Consider the following 20,602-nt stretch of genomic DNA (forward strand, 5'->3'; position numbering starts at 1 on the left):
AGAGCGTAGGATTTCACTGATCGAGTGCAGGCAGTGAAAAGTGCCTGCCACAAGCTCATAGTGCACCTCCGGGAAGAAAGGAACAGGAGTGTGGTCGTGAGCGGTGCTCTGGCCAGAGGAACCAATCGTATTCCACTCCAGCCCGACACTAGCGGTTGCCCGGGCAAGCATGGCCGTCAGCTCCGTGTCTGCCTGCAACTGAGCCACTGCACCCGAGGGTGGGAGTCCAGCCGAGTACTCAGTGTCAGACATGACAAACCCACTCTCCGATGCCGCGATCGATAGTTCATCGTCAGGCGCCCCGAACGCCCCAGGGCTCGGTTGGAGCATACGAGCGTGACGGGGAGTGGGAGGTCCCTGGGGTAATACCCTGCGGAGAGGCTCCACTGAGATCCCCATATCGCCCCCAGTGATAACCAACCCCGTCTCATACCCGTAGGTACAAGGACCGAGTCGGGGAGCCGCTAGGGTGGCTTGCGCTCTTACGAGGGCGAGCCGCGACCACAACGTAACCATTTTCATGACCTCGCAGTGAGGACATGAACAATCCACGAACGCTGACTGTGTAGCACCCAGACATGAAAGGCAGCGATTGTGGCCATCAGACGGGGAGAGACATCGACCGCAACCAGGATATAAACACAAACTAAAAGGCATCTTGAAAAAGACGCTTTACATTTGCACCACTCTTTTAGAGAAAATACAACTCTTTTTGTGTGTTTTATATATATATATATATATATATATATATATATATATATATATGTAGTAGGTGACATCAAGAGAGTAAAGTTGTGAATCAAGGGGATGTGGTTAGCCTAATATAAAGAGCAGTGGTAGGAACGAGAACAGTAGGTGCGTTTGTTTCTGGCCGGCGGAAATCGATCAACACTCACGCAATTCGTATGCGAGGTATGAGCTGATTCGAATTAGTAAATTGTTTTAATATGGTGTGATTGTTTTAATATGAATAATAAAGGTGTTTTAATGCTTGTATTTTCAGCTCTACGGAGCCCATTTGTTGCTCTTGTTGTATTTGATTTTTTTTGGTTTGTTTGTTAGGTTTTTTTGGGTAAAAGTTATATTGTCTAGTCCGCCCGGGCACTTGGGCTGGTAATCGGGCCAAAAAAGAAATTGGAAAGGCCTTTGGGGCGGACTAGTTTTTCTTTACTTTTTGTTTGTTTTTCATGTATTGTTTGTTCCCCCACTATTCATTACTGCAGCATGAGGACGCTACGGGCTCAGTGGTTGAACAGAGGAGCTACTTTTTGCATGTACTTATGTTGGATTAACTGAGTGATTCACAAGGTTTTGTTTAATGAATTTAACTTATGAATTGTTTTTTGACTGTGGTTGGTTTTTATTTATTTATTTTGCTGTGTGGTTTAAAAGGCTCCTTCTGTTCAGGTAGTTTGGGATGAAAGCGTCCTCGTGTGTGTGTTTGATACCTTTGTGTAAGCCAAAAATAAATCTTGGTGATTTTTCTATTTAACGAACCTGAGTCGTGCTTTGTCTAATTAAGGGTGGTACATGTAACATATATATATATATATATATATATATAGGTATATATATAAATATATATATAAACGAAGTTAATACTTCTTGCTTTTTCTGCTGCTGAAGCACCCAGGGGTTTTTGCTCAGCACAACATAGTGTGCGAGGGGGAGGACCGCTGGAAAGTGCCGTGGATCCAACAGCGTGTAGAGATGAATGGAGGCGGCAGAGGAATTCAGCTCTGTGACTTGCTCGCTTGGCTCTGAAGAAGATATCTGATGTGTGTTTACAGCGTCACTCCTTTTATACCCGTATGTCCAGGGGAGTGGCATACAAATTCCACACGCCAATTTCCATTGGCCTTTTCTCAAGATCAGAGATGTCTGGGCTCCGTAGGAGCGACCCCTAAAGTCAACTCATCGACACAACGTCGAGTGAGTGACAGACAGGGAACAGTACTATATGTGGTACCTTGAAAATTATGATTTACTGCATATTGAAAACTTTAACCATGTGCGAACCCACATCCTCATTTTTGTACATTGTGCTTTGTCTTCACTATACACTATGCTTAATTTAATTTCTTTTCAAACCAACTGATCTCAGTTCAGGACACTCTAGGCTGTCAGTAAAGGTTAAACTTTTGACACATCGAGTCATTTGACAAAACAACATGGCGTCGATCTTACTGGAGTTTGTCTTTGGAAGAAACACACAAAAAAAAGTACATTTGCTAAGAAACTTCATTAAGTTTTTACATTGAAACATATTTGAGTCTCTAGTTTCATCTGATATGCAATTTTGATAATTTGAGCAATGTAATGCTGTTAAACACAAAGACTACAGATATGGACTATAGGGCTATTTGTGCTTATAATTCCTGTATTCACTCTGAGAATCAATGGATGCATTCACAAGCTGAAAAATGTTGCTTTCAGGGGGTTTATGTGGAGTTTGGATGAAAATAAGATGCCTATCAAACTGCTCTGAAACCAGTGCAGACATACAGCAAACTGGAGGTTCAGTAATTCACTAAAAAGGGGAAAGGGAGCATCCTATAGCTTTCCTATGCAGCCAAGTGCATTCACTCCAAACTTCTGGTCAAAAGTTCAGTTTCAGGCTGCAGATAATGTTTGCACCACTCAACATGGTTGGCAGACATGGGACAATGGTAATCAGTACATAGATTCAGAGTTTATCATTTATAATTTTATTTTAACATGGTCGGCATTGATTGGAGGATGCTAGCCATTTCTTTAAATCAGAATTAATTATTCTAATTTCTGATTGGTAAAATGCTTCAGCACTGGCTATCACTTGTTTGTTTGACTGTGCAAAGAATGAACATTGAGCTTTTGTTTCAAAAGTAGAAAAACATTGTAAAATAAAAGTCCAATCATTTTTATTTGTATAGTTTTGCACACATTGTTCCAGGCAGCTTTACAGAAAATTAGCTGTAATGTCTGTAACATCTTAAAAACATGAATAACCAACACTCCTTGAAACATCATAAACAATTAGATGAAAAAAAGATAGCCTTCCTCTACCTTGGTAGTATTTAATATTTTACAATGTAGTCTGGCAGTCCACATACGAGGACAACTATTTTTTGTAAAACTATTTGCTCAAAAGGAGGGAAATGCACACAGCAGTCACGCTCGGGTCTCAGGAGGTCAAGAGCATTCAAACCTGGCCACATGGTTACGCTGAAAATTGTTTAAAAATTGTCATAACCTAATTATTGCTGTCTGTCTGGTAAAATGTTAAAGATTAGCAGAATATTTAGAGCCAACCCAATAGCTTTTCTAATACAACTGGCCACTTGTGTCCATTCAAATCCACGGGAACTAAAAATCACAAATGAGATCTTGCTAATACTTAATTTAATAAAAAACGTTTTTTTTTTATCAAGACACCATTCGTGTTACACTTTTTGAGGAAATCAACCTACCAATGGGTCATTAATAGTTGTCTTCTCCTTTACATATAACACAACTAAAAACGGCATTGAGTCTTCTGTGCTATGAAAGAGCCACCACTGAGCAATAAGAGTTTCCTCTGGGAAAGTATTCAATTTCTAGACTAGAAAAAAAAACATTAAGCCCATTTAAGCACTCAAACAGCAAATGAAAACTATTTAGTCAACCTTGAAAACCCTTTGGCTTTCCAGAAGCCTGGTCTGAGCATTCGCTTTATTGGTAATCTTTGGCCTCATTGAAGCTGATGAATGGAACGAGCTGATCATATAAGCACACCAGTCCCACAGAATAGACAGCAGCTGGTGCTGAGACTCAAAACTATGCAGCCATTCATTAATGTCTGTCACATCATCAGAACAGCTGCAGAATGTCTGAAAAAAGCAGGTCTGGCTGTGTGGGACATCTTACCCCAGTCTGCCTTTATTACAGGCATAAAAGCTCTGCATATAAAGCTCTTCCAGCAAACCCAAATGTGTCTCGGCACTACATTAATGATGACAAATCTGTGCTTTAAAGGAGAGATGAGATCATGGCACCACAGTCTGGAGGAAAAACTTACCTTTCAATTTCTCAGCCAAAAGCCCTGCCTCGTGCTCTGAGAAGTGCATTATGGGAGGAGGTGAAGGAGGTCTGAAGTGCTCCTCATGGACTTTCTGTCGGTGCCGCTCCTCGCGTGCTAGTATTCTTTGTTTGCACTCCCACTCATACAAGTCGTCTCTTGCCTGGGCAAAATCCACATGTATGCGGCCTGAATCCTTTTTATCTGTGCTAGAGCCAATGCGCATCCGATAGCCTAAGACAACAAACATCATTCACCAAACAGAAATATCACACAGGCAGATTACATTTCCACAAAGATACCAAATACCAGTAAACTGAGTCAAATTCAATTCACAGGAACAAATATAATGAATGCAAACTAGGATTTGATTACACTGATATAGTCCAAGTGTTTCTAAAGACATTACTGCTACTGTTATTGTATGATCAAGCTAAAAAATCATATGGCATTGATCGCTAGATTTCACTCTCATGGAAAAGGGATTTTTTTGGGCGAGGGATCTTGGCTAGTGAAAAAGATGCGGGGATAATGACTTCGGAAAAACTTAAGCCAAAGTGTCCGGTGAGCCAAAAAGTACATTTTATGCCCTTAATACAAGTAATTTGATATATATAAATTTGAAAACAAAGGCACACCAGAGAGGTAGAGGGCCTTGTCCACCATGAACTCCTCACTGAAGCGAATGTGGCAGAAGTTTTTCTTGCTCTTGCGGATGGCCACAATCTCTCCACACTGGTCAAACACTTCTCTTATGATCTCCTCAGTCGCGTTCTCTGGAAGCCCACCAACAAACACAGTCTTGCAGCCTGGTGGCCTCTCTCTGGTCGAGGGTGGAGGAAGATCTGCAGGATTCACAAAGAGTCTCAAACCTCTTATTGCACTCAGAATTTGTCCTAGAACGCTATATTTTGACAAAAGATTTTAATATTAAGCAATCTTTTCATTTGACATTTTGATAATTTCTCAATTAAATTGTCTTTAATAATATGAACTATTTTCACATTTAGTTTGCTATATTATATAATGAAAGCTGTGCCTAGCTTCATGTTGGAATTCAATGGAATCCAACTGGTATTATATTGGCAATGTCTTTTTTCCACTGTAATTTCAATTAATATATTTTTCATGTAATTACGTTTTTGCTTTATTAAATACAATGTCTATATTCAGATTTATATTTAGCAACCACTGCAAAGAGTAAATTATCATTGAGTGTATCTATTTGCTAAAATGTAATATTATTACCATTTTATGAATGCGTAATTAGTGAGAAACATAAAATTCCAGCAATTTAAATGTCTGTGTGTGTTAGTGTGGGGGAGTTAATTGAGATAAAACATCTTCTGTATAACAACTAGACATTGAGATTACACTCACCTAAAGGATTATTAGGAACACCATACTAATACTGTGTTTGACCCCCTTTCGCCTTCAGAACTGCATTAATTCTACGTGGCATTGATTCAACAAGGTGCTGAAAGCATTCTTTAGAAATGTTGGCCCATATTGATAGGATAGCATCTTGCAGTTGATCGAGATTTGTGGGATGCACATCCAGGGCACGAAGCTCCCGTTCCACCACATCCCAAAGATGCTCTATTGGGTTGAGATCTGGTGACTGTGGGGGCCATTTTAGTACAGTGAACTCATTGTCATGTTCAAGAAACCAATTTGAAATGATTCGAGCTTTGTGACATGGTGCATTATCCTGCTGGAAGTAGCCATCACTACCAGGATGGGTACATGGTGGCCATAAAGGGATGGACATGGTCAGAAACAATGCTCAGGTAGGCCGTGGCATTTAAACGATGCCCAAATGGCACTAAGGGGCCTAAAGTGTGCCAAGAAAACATCCCCCACACCATTACACCACCACCACCAGCCTGCACAGTGGTAACAAGGCATGATGGATCCATGTTCTCATTCTGTTTACACCAAATTCTGACTCTACCATCTGAATGTCTCAACAGAAATCGAGACTCATCAGACCAGGCAACATTTTTCCAGTCTTCAACTGTCCAATTTTGGTGAGCTCTTGCAAATTGTAGCCTCTTTTTCCTATTTGTAGTGGAGATGAGTGGTACCCGGTGGGGTCTTCTGCTGTTGTAGCCCATCCGCCTCAAGGTTGTGCGTGTTGTGGCTTCACAATACCTCGGTTGTAACGAGTGGTTATTTCAGGCAAAGTTGCTCTTTTATCAGCTTGAATCAGTTGGCCCATTCTCCTCTGACTTCTAGCATCAACAAGGCATTTTCGCCCACAGGACCGCCGCATACTGGATGTTTTTCCCTTTTCACACCATTCTTTGTAAACCCTAGAAATGGTTGTGCGTGAAAATCCCAGTAACTGAGCAGATTGTGAAATACTCAGACCGGCCCGTCTGGCACCAACAACCATGCCACGCTCAAAATTGCTTAAATCACCTTTCTTTCCCATTCTGACATTCAGTTTGGAGTTCAGGAGATTGTCTTGACCAGGACTACACCCCTAAATGCATTGAAGCAACTGCCATGTGATTGGTTGATTAGATAATTGCATTAATGAGAAATTGAACAGGTGTTCCTAATAATCCTTTAGGTGAGTGTATATTGTATATCAGGGTTTGTTGTCATCCTGTTGTTCAATACTACTTTGAATTAAATGTGTTTAAACTTATTTTGTGAAATAAATGATACCTCAACAATGCAACCAATTTATTTCCATTGACAAAACAAGTCAAATAAAGAATTTGCGTCTAATAAAATCCACATGTGCGTTCTATAGTTAGCTATAGTTCATTTACGTATATTTAAAGGTGCTAAATGTAAGATTGACAACAAGTGATTGAAATGGGTACTGCAGTCCAAATTCAAAATATTGGAGCATTGTATGCTCAGCCCCAGACTCGAAGCTCATGCGGATTGCCAGCATGTTGACATGCAAATTAGCCAACTCAGCATCCGTTTTAAAGGATTTCTGGGCTTTAAGCTGTCTCCATCTTCGAAAGGCATCTCCAATATATATCCTTGTTTAACTATGCCTCTGGTCATGGTGGTATTTAGACGGATGCCGAGGCTTTTAAGGTCGGGTGGAATCTGTTAATATCTGATCCAGTTCATTTGCTGACTTCCATGGCTGCAGCATGCAGTGTTGTTTGCCTGCAAACTTGTTCAAATCTGGCAACACGGCGATGTCGAAATACTATTGGTGAGTGGACAGTGGGCGGGATCACACAGGCCAAACCATAAACAGAAATTCCAACCTGGAATGGAAACTTCAAGGTAGAATATACTGGCTGTAGCATTGTGTAATGAATGAGGCTGCTTCTCATTCACCCTGCCACCAGAAGGAGCCCTCACCTGAGTATTAGCCATGGACTATTCCTTCTCGACTCATTTCCTGTTTGCCACCGTACTTAAACCATGCCTATTCCACTGTCACATTGCGAAGTATTGCCAGTTTACCCTGCCTTACTGAGCGTTTTTCCATTGCCATTTGAACATCATTATTGATTCATGCTATAACCATTGCCTGTTTTTTCTGGATTTACTGCTTTTTGGATTAGCCTTTGTTTTGTTTGCCTGGTTGGACTGTCTGTTTGGTTTATTGGAATTATCTGACTGCGTTTTGACTAAGTCTCTCTGCCAGCTGATTTGGAATGTTTGCATGTGTTTTATTAATAAACTTCCTGCACATGGATCCTAACACTGTCTCCATGGCCAGTTTGTTACACATTGTTATCGGGGAAGCCACTATTTCAGCTTAGCATTTTTCCTAATTCTCTAATGGCATATTATGGTCATTTTATGATTTAGTACAGTAAAAAAATTACGTATAGCACCTTTAAAGGTGCTGTAATACATTTTTTCATGGAAAAGTATGCAAAAAAATTTCCTACCCTATTAAAGATATTAACAAAGTGTCCAGAGATATCTCACTGATTTCTGTGACAGCGGTAGACTTTGTAAACAGCAAGCAAAAACGTGCTAGTTTGCATAGTGTTGTATTTGAAGCTGTTAATTGAGGCTATGATTCAAAATGTTTGTCAGTTGAGGCTGCAATTGTGCCACTGTTGAATTTGACAGCCACAGGAACAAACAATGCTGCTCTTTTACTCGGTTTTGGTCCCAAAATTATCTTTGGAGGGCGGGGTTTTGGAATGAGGGGGCATGGCAAATTCAATGGCTCAGTCACGTGAAAGCTTCAGAATGCTAAAATCGTTTACAGCACCTTTAATAGATTTAAAAAAATAAACTCTACTCATTTAACATTTCATCTCTCTCTCATGTTCCACTATTAAATGTGATTTACTAAACACTGCCATGTGGTCCGGCTCGCCGTCAGGGGGGTCAAAGGGTACAGATGACCCCGGGCCCAAGGCCCTGGGGGGCCCAAGCAAAGGCCTATTGTTGACCATTAATGGGATCAAGTACAAGAATTTACTGACATATTTCACCGAAAATAGAATGTATATGTATTTATATGATAAATACATTAATTGTTATCATTAAAACAGATTTCAAATTGTCATCTGATTCTGATCCTCATCCCCCCACTGTTATTGTGTAAATGGTGCGTTCGAAACACCTGGCCAATCAGATGTGCGAAACACACAATGTGCATTGTGCAGCTAATGTAAAGCGGGGACTGACTAGAGAGACAAAATGCCTCACCATCTATCTAATTAAAAAAATAAACATCGTAAATTTCCTGCCATGTAGGCAGTAGGGAATATAACTGTTTTAGGTTTCACAATATACCTTTGTTTTAAAATGGATGGTTATTATACCATTGAAATCTTCTCATTGATGGTATTGCATGAAGATAAAGACAGAATTTTTCTAAAATCCTAATCAGTTTAATTAAGACAGAATCTGTGACATTTACACATCATCATATAAACTTGGCTAGATAAAATAAATCTTTAAATTTCACATTCCTCATGTTACATTAGACTGTCACTCAATTTGAAAGGTGACATGCAGGTGTTGTGAGCGCTGCGCATCACGAGCACATCAGAAGTCCAGCACGAGCGCAACATATACAGACATGTCCGGTCAAGCCTGGACCTTTATTTCTGCTGTCTGGGATTATTTGGCTATGTAAAAGACCCATAAAGCACCATCAATGTTGATGGCTACCCAGTCTGTAAAGTTTGCTGCAACAATTATCGGCTCAGCACCATCTCCGTGAGCACCATCCTACGGAATTTGAAGAGATGAATGTATGTGGAAATACAGTACAAAGGATAATAAATTATAGCCCGTTTCATAAAAACACAAGATTCAATGTAGTTTTACATGATTTGTAATGACTAGTTAGGCTAAAGTTATGTTTATGGTTTCTGTCACATTCACAAATGCAGCAAACGGATTTAAAACCTCGTTCAACTTTACGATGTGCCAACTGTTCTTGTGCAGCGCAACAGCAGGCCAATGTGTTTGATAATACTAATAATATGTTTTATTTTTAAAACATTTTACTAAATAGGGTTTACAAAATGCATGGCTTTTGGTGTTCAGGAAATTGACATTGATAATATGCATGTAAGAAATTGACAGTGAAACAATGGCAGAAATTGTCAGTATTGGACAAAATGCCAAAAAATAAACTGCACATGAATAATATATTTTCAGTAGGTATTGTAGAATTGAACTAAATCACAAATGCAACAAATTACTGAATGCATACAAATGCATATTAGAAGTGTTAACCTGGGCAATAATCAATAAAAATGATTACAATTCAATTTAATAAATAATAAAATAACAATAACACTATATTTTTTAGTTATAATCATCTGACTCTACTGTACATGTTTCTTTTTCTTTTTTTACCTTGTTGGACTAAGTGAGTGTCCTGATGTTCAAGATAAAATGTTAAAGGAATAAAGTTGAAGAAATCCAAAATAAACTTCAAGAATTTGTTATAACCTAAATATTTATCTGTGTTTTATCAGAAATAGCCTATTTTATAACCAAATATTGAACTGCTTTTATCAATGCACCTAAATACAGTGAAACTGTAATACAGTGGTAATTTTTGTGACGGTTATCATACCGTTACACCCCTACTATGCAGCAAAGACGGTGATAGGTCCACCTGCACTTGACCCACGTGTGCACAGTTTGATTGACATCAAACACAGCCCCTTGATGACAGCCTTCCTTGCTTTCTTCACCATTGGATAAAATTATTTTATTGACATTTTAGATTTGTTTCCAGTGAGATATTGAGTTTATATAGTGACTTTACCTAAAAAAAACTCAACACTATTGCAGATCATTCAAAATGGCACAGATTGTATATATTTATCATTACATCACAAGAAGTAAATGAGGGTAGACTATGCTCATCTGTGTGCCTAAAGTTATGGTAAAACGTCTAATAATATTGCTTCAGTAGGGTACTATAAAAATACTGTGTCTCTTACTGGGATTCTGTGGAAACAGTGTGCAGCTCTTGCAGTGGATGATTTCTTTAATAACAGGAAGCTCTGCTGCCATAGGATGAGGAGGTAACAGACTGATCCCGGCCATCATGGGGTTGATTGGGGTGATGATCCCTAGGTTGGGGTCAAATCCCTGTATACAGATGGAGTCTGGAGGGGGAACATGAAGAGAGTGGAAGGTTATGAATGCAGCCATTGAATTTGGACTTGAACCATTCGAGCAGACCCACAAATAATCCAAATAAATAAGGGAGCCAATCTGGTAAGAGACTTTATAGAGATGGGGTGAAGAAATCAGGCCAGCACTAAACTCAAACACCACAGATGACAAAACCAAGAAAATCAATTTAAGATTAGCTTCTTAATCACTGAGCTTCCATCATACTAAGCCATAAAGAATCTGGGATTGGAAAGCATTGGATTTATTTAAAGGAAAACTATGTGCACCGTAAACCATCAGGGAAAGGCTGTTTTACAACTGTGGTTTTACTTCAGAGCCCAGATTTTACACTTGCGACCTAACACAATACCAACATTGTTTATTGTACAATCAAACATTAAAATGTATATCACCATGAACTGTACACGCAAAAAAAATATGCTAAATTACTTACACAACAGCCTGAATTGGAAAATTGGCAACTTTGGTTATAAAATGACACTTACATTTCTATGGTTTCATGTTCTCAGTAGCCAATAACACAGTACAATAACATGTGGTCAGCTAACACCATGTTTATCCTTGCAGCAATTGAACCTGTATTTATTGATGTCTGGATCGTTTTTTCTTTAACATTGTATAGTTTTGTTCATGGTGTTCAAGTATGGCAAAAAAGGGCATGTCATGCAACTTTTCATGTTGGTTCCTGCCTAAATTGCCGTGCTGCTATGCAGGGTAGTAGCTAATTCTAGGGGCCTAAAGGTCCAGAGGGCCCCACAACAAATTTGAAAATGTATTGTTTGAATAGTCAAGGGGCCCAGAATTCCTTACTATGGTCCTGCTACTATGAAGTGAAAGATTAATTTTAAGCAAAATACAGTAGAGTTTGAATGGACCTACTCACTTTGACTTCAAAAACAAAAGATATGGGAAGTATTTTACTTTTAAAAAACCGACAAGTATATTTATTTCGCTAACCTACACTGAAAAACAAGAATAGGGAATAAGGTTCGGCCATTACAGTGGCTCGGTTCAGCATTGCGGCCGGAGGGACACAAAGTCTTGTTCCCTCCATCAGGGAACAGAGGTTACAATAGTAACCTAGACGTTCCCCATTTGTCGTTCACTTCGACATTGTTAGGGAGTGGTGGTGGCGTAGTGGGCTAAAAGCACTAAACTGTTAATCAGAAGGTTACTGGTTCGATCCCCACAGCCACCACCATTGTGTCCTTGAGCAAGGCACTTAACTCCAGGTTGCTCTGGGGAGATTGTCCCTGTAATAAGTGCACTGTAGGTCGCTTTGGATAAAAGCGTCTGCCAAATGCATAAAATGTAAATGTGTCGAGTGAAGTGAAACTAGGGATCCCTATTCAATCATAGCATGCACTGAACCGTGTACATGCTCTGCTGATGCAGGTGCGGGCAGGCAGTTGCGTGCCAAAGCAACAGGCTGCCTCAGACTGCACGTACCCTCTGCAACGCCCCATAAAAATTTTACACTTTTTAGGTTCCCGGCATCCCGGGGGCAAAGCAACGTTCCAAGCATGAGAGTGGCCGTGGAAGCCGTGCCTTTTCTCTTTCTATGTTTCTTGCATAGAGTAAAAGCTTCTGGGGCCATCTTAACGCTATTACACGCATTGGGGAAGGTGTTCTTTTCCAACTCCTATTCTTTCAAGGGGAAAAGACCCCACAGAGACCACCACCTGCCCAGACTTGATCCCAAATCGCCTCCATCGCCAGCCGGGTCGTCCTCAATCCCGTAGGAAGAAGGAGCAACGTGGGGGGCAGCTGGAGTGGCGTTCCTCTTTAAGAGGGAAAGCCGCGACTGCAACGTTGCCATGTTCAAGTTCTCGCAGTGAGAACATGAACCATTCACAAACACCACCTCAGTGTGATCGCAGCCCAGACACACGAGGAGCGTCAGGAGCAGAGAGAAATCAACTGCATCCAGGAACTATACAGGGGCGGAAGGGCATCTTTAAAAAGACGCGTCCTGAAAAGGACGTTCAACACCAGCTGTGTATTGCTCTTTTAGGGAAAGTAAACTCTTAAAGGAAAATTTTCTCTTTTTTTCTCTGAATGGACAGATGCATGATTCCCTCCCTTTATACCCTTATGTCTGGGGGAGGGACATGCAAATTCTGTCTGCCAAATTCTTATTGGCCTTTTCTCAAGTTCAGAGGTAACCGAGGCCTTCAAGAAAGTCCCCTAGTGTCGCTTCACTTGACAAAACATTGAAATGAGCGACAGACGGGGAACACAAAACTACCCAATGTACACAACTGGTATTATGAATAAGAAGAAACATAACTATTCCCATAAAATATAATGAAATGTAATGGGTCAACCAGGGAATTCTGGGGATGTTTTTATACCCTAATTTTAACAACAATTTACCAGAAAAAAGTACATGTACTCTCTTGTTAAACATAATATACATTTTAACCATTTACAACATTTTACCATTAATAAAATGTATTGTCTTTTTTAAATATATTTTTTCTACTGTTAAAATTATGGACATTTTTTACAGTGTAAGTATGCATGATTAAATGGGATTAAATGTTTTATTTGCATTCTAAACAGATATGTGACTCAACACCAGTTCAAAATCAATGTGGTACAGCACACTATATACTGGATGCACTCTTTATGCAACCTTGCTTGATGGCAGTGCTATATGATAAAGAGTGAGCATGTGTGCTTACTGTCATTAATCTTATCTTCTTAAGCTAAGACTAAAAATAGAGTAACACTCTAGAGTGCAGGTGGTGACAGCTTGTGCTGTCAACATCATAAAAGTTTAAAATATAAACATTCCTGACATTGAAAATATGAAGGCTACATACAAGTTGCTTTCTTGATGTATTAAAATCTAGGGAGTTTCAAGTTTTCCTGTAATTACCAGGGTCAGTCAGAATTTAGAATTTAAGAATGGGCTCCCTTTAACCTTGTGCAACATGGAATACTCATGTGCATATATTGTGATCTGGCTTCGCTATACTCTACACATAAGTTAGTTAAATTTAAACCAACTAAATCTCAATTCAAGACTCTCTGGGCTGTCGATAAAGGGTAAACTTTTGAAGCAAGGAGGTATGTGACAAAACAAAATGGTGCCAATCTCAGAGAAGTTTGTCTTTGGGAGAAACTGAGACAAAACAACATCTGTTAAGAAACCTCATTAGGTTTTTACATTGAAACAGCACACTGTTAAACACGATGACCTCCTTCGAGTATAATGAGCCTTTCTTACCTAAAAAAATCCAATATTCACAGTGAATTATTACATTTAGAATCAATGGGTGAATCTAAAAACTGGAAAACCATGCTTTCAAAGGCTATATATGGAGTTAGGATAAAAATAAGGTGAATTTCAAACTGTTCTAAGACCAGTGCAGACAGACAGCATGCAGATATAGGTTAAGTTATCTACTAATTACGGAGCAATGGAGCACCTTTTGCTTTCCTATGCATCCAAATTCATTCACTTCTAACTTCCGGTCATTGTTCAGTTTCAGGCTGCAGATGACGTTTGGACCACTCAACATGTTTGGCAGACATGGGACAATGATAATCAGTTTATAGATTCAGAATTTATACTGCTAAATTAAATTTTTACATGCGGTCACAGGGCAGGGACTGGGCCAAGAGGCCTGGGAGGCGGCCACAGGGCAGGGACTGGGTCAGGCAGTTGAGCACCTGGAGGAGGGGAGGCAGAGCTGCTGTAAGAGAAGTATCTGGGAAGGCAGATGGAACTGCTGAAGGAGGAGTCACTGGAAGAGCGGGTGGAACCGCTGGAAGAAGATTGTCTGGAGGAGCCTCTGGAGGAGGAGTTCTAGGGGAGCGGGCGGAGACAATGAAGCCGTGGGAGGCTCGAGGGGCAAAGCCATAGCAGGCGGAGCCATGGAAGGCTCGGGGGTAAGAGTCCTAGATGACTGGGAAATTACCTCTGTGGTCATGAACACTGGCAGAGTTGGGGACTTGGGAACAACACTGGTAGAGATTGGGGAATGGGCCAGGAGGCCTGGGAGGTGGCCACAGTACAGGGACAGGGTCAGGTGGTGGAGCCGCAGGAAGAGGGGTAGGCAGAGCCATTGTAAGTGGAGTCTTTGGGAAGGTGGATGGAACCGCTGAAAGAGGAGACTCTGGGGGAGCTGGAGGAGCCACTGAAGGAGTAGTCTCTTGGGATGCGGGCAGAGTCGCTGGAGGAGGAGTCTCTGGGGGAGCGGGTGGAGCCATTGAGGAGGCATATCTGGGGGAGTGGGTGGAGCCGCTGAAGCTGTGGGAGGCTCAAGGGGTGAAGCCATGGCAGGCGGAGCCATGGGAGGTTCAGGGGTAAGAGTCCTAGATGACTGGGAAAAAACATCTCTGCTCATGAACACTGACAGAGAGTTGGGAATGAACTTTGTGGTTGTGAGCACTGGCAGAGATTCGGGAATGACCTCCGTGGACATGAGCATTGGCAGAGACTTGGGAATAACCTCCATAAGGGAATACCAGAGTGGGCAGTGGGAGGATTCTCGGGTAGCAAATAGGACTACCGGTACCTTGCCGAACCAACTCCAAATCAGCTGTACACTCTCCCCTGAGCGTCTGCTGTAGCGTTGAGGCTGCCAAGGATGTGCATGTAACGACGACGTGCCCGCAGAAAAAAAGTTCTGCCCAGGGGTTGAAAGTTTGGTGGCAGGCGGGAGTGATGAACACACGGTACGTGCCGTGGCGCCATACTAATCTCGGGACTTGAGTCTGAAGCCAGTGCTGAAGTGGTGTCATATGCATCAACCAGAGTGGCGTGACCTCCTCTGAGGATGCCATATGCCCCAGGAGCCTCTGAAAGTGTTTCAGTGAAACAGCTGTCCACCATCTGAATGACATTAGGCAGTTCAGCACCGACTTCGCCCGCTCGCTCGTGAGGCGTGACATCATCGAGACTGAGTCTAACTCTATGCAGAGGAAAGAGGTGCTCTGAACCGGAGAGAGCTTGCACTTTTCCCTGTTGAACCGAAGCCCTAAGCAGCTGAGGTGCCTGAGCATCAGGTCTCTGAGCACACACAACAGGTCTCACGAGTGAGCTAGAATCAGCCATTCGTCGAGGTAGTTGAGGATGCGAAAGCCCACTTCCATTAAATGGCTTCCGCTTTATTCGTGAAGACGCAAGGCAACAGGGACAAGCCAAAGGGGAGGACCTTGACTGATATGCCCGGCCCTAGAAAGCAAACAGTAGGAAGAGTCTGTTTCAAGGTAGAACCGAGACGTTGAAGTATGCATCCTGCAGGTCTACTGAACCAATCTTGATGCCGGACACATGCTAAAAATGCATTTCTGAATCAGAATCTTGAATGGGAGTCTGAGCAAGGCCCGGTTCAGAAGTCGTAGGTCCAAGATTGGCCGCAACCCACCGCCTTTCTTCGTTATGATGAAGTAAGGGCTGTAGAACCCTTTGCTCATCTTGGCTGGAGGGACAGGCTCTATCACGCCCTTGTGCAGAAGGGTCATGATCACCGCACGCAGGGTGGCGTCGTTCTCGCCCTTCCCCGAGGTGAAGAGGATGCCGCTGATCCAGGATGGGTGCCTGGCTAACTGAACCATGTAGCTGAGTCAGATGGTCCTGGCCAGCCACCATGATGGGTCGGAAAGCCCTAGCCATGCATCCAAGCTCTGTGCGAGAGGACAATCGCGTCTGACGTATCTGTGGATGGGGCCTCACGGCGGGGGTGTGCAGGCGGCTCCACGCCGAAGAGGCTTGCTACATCTCAAACTGGTGTCTGCGCTGAGGGGGCCCTCAAAGCACTTACCTTGCTCCATATACCCGGCGTCAGGGGGGTCGGCGACGGGGCAGGAGGGACTTTTTGACCGTCCTCGTAGCTCGCCACAAGCGCCTGGCTATGGGTGTGAGTGTGGTGGGATCGGGCACGTGAGGGCGGGGGGCCTGCATCGGTGTCCGGTCGCCGTAATAATGGTGGTCAGAAGCACCGGCTCTGTGACCCAAGGAGTGAGGAAACCGCTCCTCAACCCGTTCGGGGTACGGCGAACATTAAACAAAAGGGAACACAAGATTTACCTCCTGGCCCTCCACCGGGGGATGGAGTGGTCTAGATACCAGTTCCAGGGTTCAGGCGGATGTCTCTCTCCCTGGGTTGTTCATCCCAGGGGCGCTTAGGAGCCAACCTCGGGGTCCTAGTGCCAGGCCGTGAGGCAGGGGGGCGGTCCACTTCCTGTGGGGAACTATAGGTGGGGAACACCAAGGTGGACATTGCCTGCCCGAGTGCTCGCGGTGGCACGGGCAAGCATGGCGGTCTGCTCTGCGTCTGCCTCAGACTGGGCGGGCAGACCTGAAGGTGGCAGCCCAGTCGAGTCCTAGCCGCCATTTTGATGGACAAGGTCGTAAAAATTCTGTCATTATCTATTATTATTATTTTAATTTTCAGATTTTAATGATAATAAGACATTTAATAGCTTTTATATTCGTTCACATTTTCATTTTTAATCATGAACTTACAGGACGAGCGTATAGCAAAGTATGCATGTATTTATTAATGCAGAGAACAGATGAACAACAGAGACACAACACGAAGCAGATGAATGTGTTTTCCCCCGCAGTGACAGCGGAGGCCTCTAAAACATGACATATGAACAACACAATATTACAAAAAACAAATATAATTAAAATATAAAAAAAACACATAAAAAATTAACTGCACAGAACTCAATCAACAACTCAAATCTTCCTCCTGGTCCGCACTGACGGGTGCTCACCTGTGCGTAATCAAACGCATCAAGGGAGACTGATGTTGAGGCAATTATCATTAGATTTTATGTCTTTGCCTCGGACCGACGTCTTCTCGAGGCAGTTTTAATTTGGTTCTGGAGGCTGAACACAGCGTCAAGCGCCGCATTGCCCTCCACGTGAGTTGCAGAAAGCATCACAGATGGCCGATTTTATGAAAAAAGTGGGAGGTGTGCATAACAAATATTGAAAACATGTATTTGGAAGAGAGAGAAAGCTTGCAGTTGCGTTGATTGCAGAAAGTAATAAAAGGACTCGTTTATGTTTAGGTCTAAGCATTTCCTTGGTGAATTTAAATTAGCTCTGATATTCGTAAACAATATTTAAATAACAGAAATTATGAGACATTCAATGTCTCCACAAATTTGGATGGTTTTTAAATATTTATTGTTGCTTAGTACCCTCAAATACATTGTTGGTTTCAGATTTTAATGATAATAAGATATTTAATAGCTTTTATATTCGTTCACATTTTCATTTTTAATCATGAACTTACAGGACGAGCGTATAGCAAAGTATGCATGTATTTATTAATGCAGAGAACAGATGAACAACAGAGACACAACATGAAGCATATGAATGTGTTTTCCCCCGCAGTGACAGCGGAGGCCTCTAAAACATGACATATGAATAACACAATATTACAAAAAACAAATATAATTAAAATATAAAAAAAAACACATAAAAAATTAACTGCACAGAACTCAATGGACAACTCAAATCTTCCTCCTGGTCCGCCAGTCCCGGCGCCATGGGCGGGCATTGGGGGCCTGGCCCGCCCTGTGAGTCACTAGTGCCCGCCCTGGACGATCCTGTCTCCCTTCATCAACTCTACGTCACGTCTCACATCTCATTTCATCGCGATCTCACAAAGCTCTTTTATTATGCAGCATGCAGAATTCAGCACTGAACAAAAACTCCAACTTTGAGCGGTGAGTGGATTTTATCTGAAATGCATCTGATTGGCCATTGCGTTTTAGAAATCAACACTTATGTCTGTGATTGGCTACATTGCACAACGCTGCAAAAACACGTTATAATGAGAACATCTACTTATGCTTGCGACTGTAAATCGTTATTTTGTTTAGATGTTCTTATTGCTTTTGTGCAATAGATGAATAACAATGTATTTGTTTTTGGATGTTTTATTTAGATAGGGAGTCCCACGAATCATTTTATTCTCCCGCAACCCATTACCACCGCGACCGCACTCGACCATCAAATCTAGTCGTAAATGTTAGTAGTCCCGTGGGAGTCGACCAACCACCAGTCCTTGCTTGTTTGCACTTTTATTTATATATTTTTTATCAATAGGCTACTGTAACTTTCGTTACAAGTTGGTAAGTTGTCGTTTTGTATATACATGATGAATAAACTCCTGAATAAAAATAAAAATGTGTTTGGTCTGATTTAAAAAATAATATTTTTAAATGGATTTGATTGGTTTGTCGATAGTGAGCGTGGGAATGTTTGTTTGTGTCCTAAGCATAGTAGCGCTTAATAACGATAGCTGTTTGTTTTTTTTAAACAACTATGCTGAGCTATTTCGTGTGACAGTTACCATGGATATACGGCGTTTCTTTAATCAAAGACCACCAAAGTTGGCAGAAGAGAGCAGCGAGGTAAGGGGAGAAGACCCAGGGTGTAGCAGTTCACATGAGGTCGATCCAACTCCCAACACTGCAGAGGCTAGCCATTCCAGCGATACTAGTTGGTCTAACGTTACTTGCCAAAGCCATAGCCTCAAGCAAGGGACGTCACGGCCACAGGTGGGTAAGGGATAAGCGGCTGCGGTGTTAAGCGAGTCATTGAGTCATTTGTTCAAACGATTCGTTCAAACAGCTGATTCATCAAGAATAAAGTAGTCGTTCATGAATGGGTCATTGAATCTTTGACTCAACCGATTCGTTTAAAACACTGAATCATTTAGTAATGAAAACACGGGTGACTGTGAGATGCATTCTGTTTCTGCTGGGATCTTTGTTTTAAAATAGAACAAAAAGTTAATATTGCATCTAAAATGTAAGTGACTTAATATGAATTACTTGTTTATTGAACTGTCGAAATCAGTGTTACATTTTCAATAGTGATGGTATTCAGCACTTGGTTGTATGGTGTTGCTTCATGTTATAAATATAAAAACTAACTTACACATTTTGAATTTTTTACCGCAGTATGCTAACTGAGTTTCTTTGTGTGAGCTGCAGTTAGGCCTATTTGTTTCATCGAGAGGCTGCGCGAGCCTAAACAGCACAAATCTTTAGCGTCAGTTATGAATTTGAATAGCGTCAGTACATTATGTAACAGGCTACTATCAATCATTATCATTGTATCATACATATTCAATTCATAATCGGTCATATCATTTAATGTTATTATGCAATTAGGGAATTAGGTTTATCTCAGTTGTGCCCCCCTGAAAAAAATTTAATGCCCATCTGTGAATTTGTGTCTGGCGCCGGGTCTGTGGTCCGCATTGACGGGTGCTCGCTTGTGCGTAATCAAACGCATCAAGAGAGACTGATGTTGAGGCAATTATCATTAGATTTTACGTCTTTGCCTCGGACCGACGACTTCTCGAGGAAGTTTTAATTTGGTTCTGGAGGCTGAACACAGCGTCAAGTGCCGCATTGCCCTCCACGTGAGTTGCAGAAAGCATCACTGATGGCCGATTTTCCGATTTTCCGATTTTGCCGATTTTATGAAAAAAGTGGGAGGTGTGCATAAGAAATATTTAAAACATGTATTTGGAAGAGAGAGAAAGCTTGCAGTTGCGTTTAATATGGTTTTTATTCTTCCGGTATTTCTTCTTTTTTAAACTACTCAAAGCAGCGTTGATGAATCTTGTGTCAATCTGTTCTTTCGTACATTCAGGGTTTACAACAATTCTGAAGCCAAATCTCCCAGTGTGCTCAGTTTAAAACTCTCACAATAGAGCTCTAACAAAAGCAACTCGTAACTGCAGGAAACTCATCTATATTTAGAGTTGGATTTACTATTGTGACTCACACATCCAGCAGGATAATTGTTGCCATTAAAAAAGATGCACAAAGCATGTTTTCAAATAGCTGGTTTATTATAAATAAACATTTATAATCAATAAAAAATGTGCTGAAATACTGAGAATTAATCTGCCTGCGAGGAAAAACTGTGCAAGTGGGCATCTGTATTGTGAGCAACAAATT

At 41.6% G+C, this 20,602-nt stretch overlaps 1 protein-coding gene across 2 annotated transcripts in view; it reads right to left on the bottom strand.

Moving 5' to 3' along the window:
* The window catches only part of LOC127659108 (ecto-NOX disulfide-thiol exchanger 1-like), a 159,084-nt gene that overhangs the window by 39,998 nt on the left and 98,484 nt on the right, over window positions 1–20,602 (bottom strand). For both annotated transcript variants that reach the window (XM_052148761.1, XM_052148760.1), the window contains exons 4-6: window positions 10,450–10,617; window positions 4,675–4,881; window positions 4,037–4,270 (exon numbers count right to left, since the gene is read on the bottom strand). In XM_052148761.1, coding sequence (XP_052004721.1) covers window positions 4,037–4,270; window positions 4,675–4,881; window positions 10,450–10,617 — 609 coding nt within the window. The remainder of the gene's footprint in view (window positions 1–4,036; window positions 4,271–4,674; window positions 4,882–10,449; window positions 10,618–20,602) is intronic.

This window comes from Xyrauchen texanus, chromosome 18, assembly GCF_025860055.1.
Source record: "Xyrauchen texanus isolate HMW12.3.18 chromosome 18, RBS_HiC_50CHRs, whole genome shotgun sequence".
In the NCBI taxonomy this organism is placed as follows: Eukaryota; Metazoa; Chordata; class Actinopteri; order Cypriniformes; family Catostomidae; genus Xyrauchen; species Xyrauchen texanus.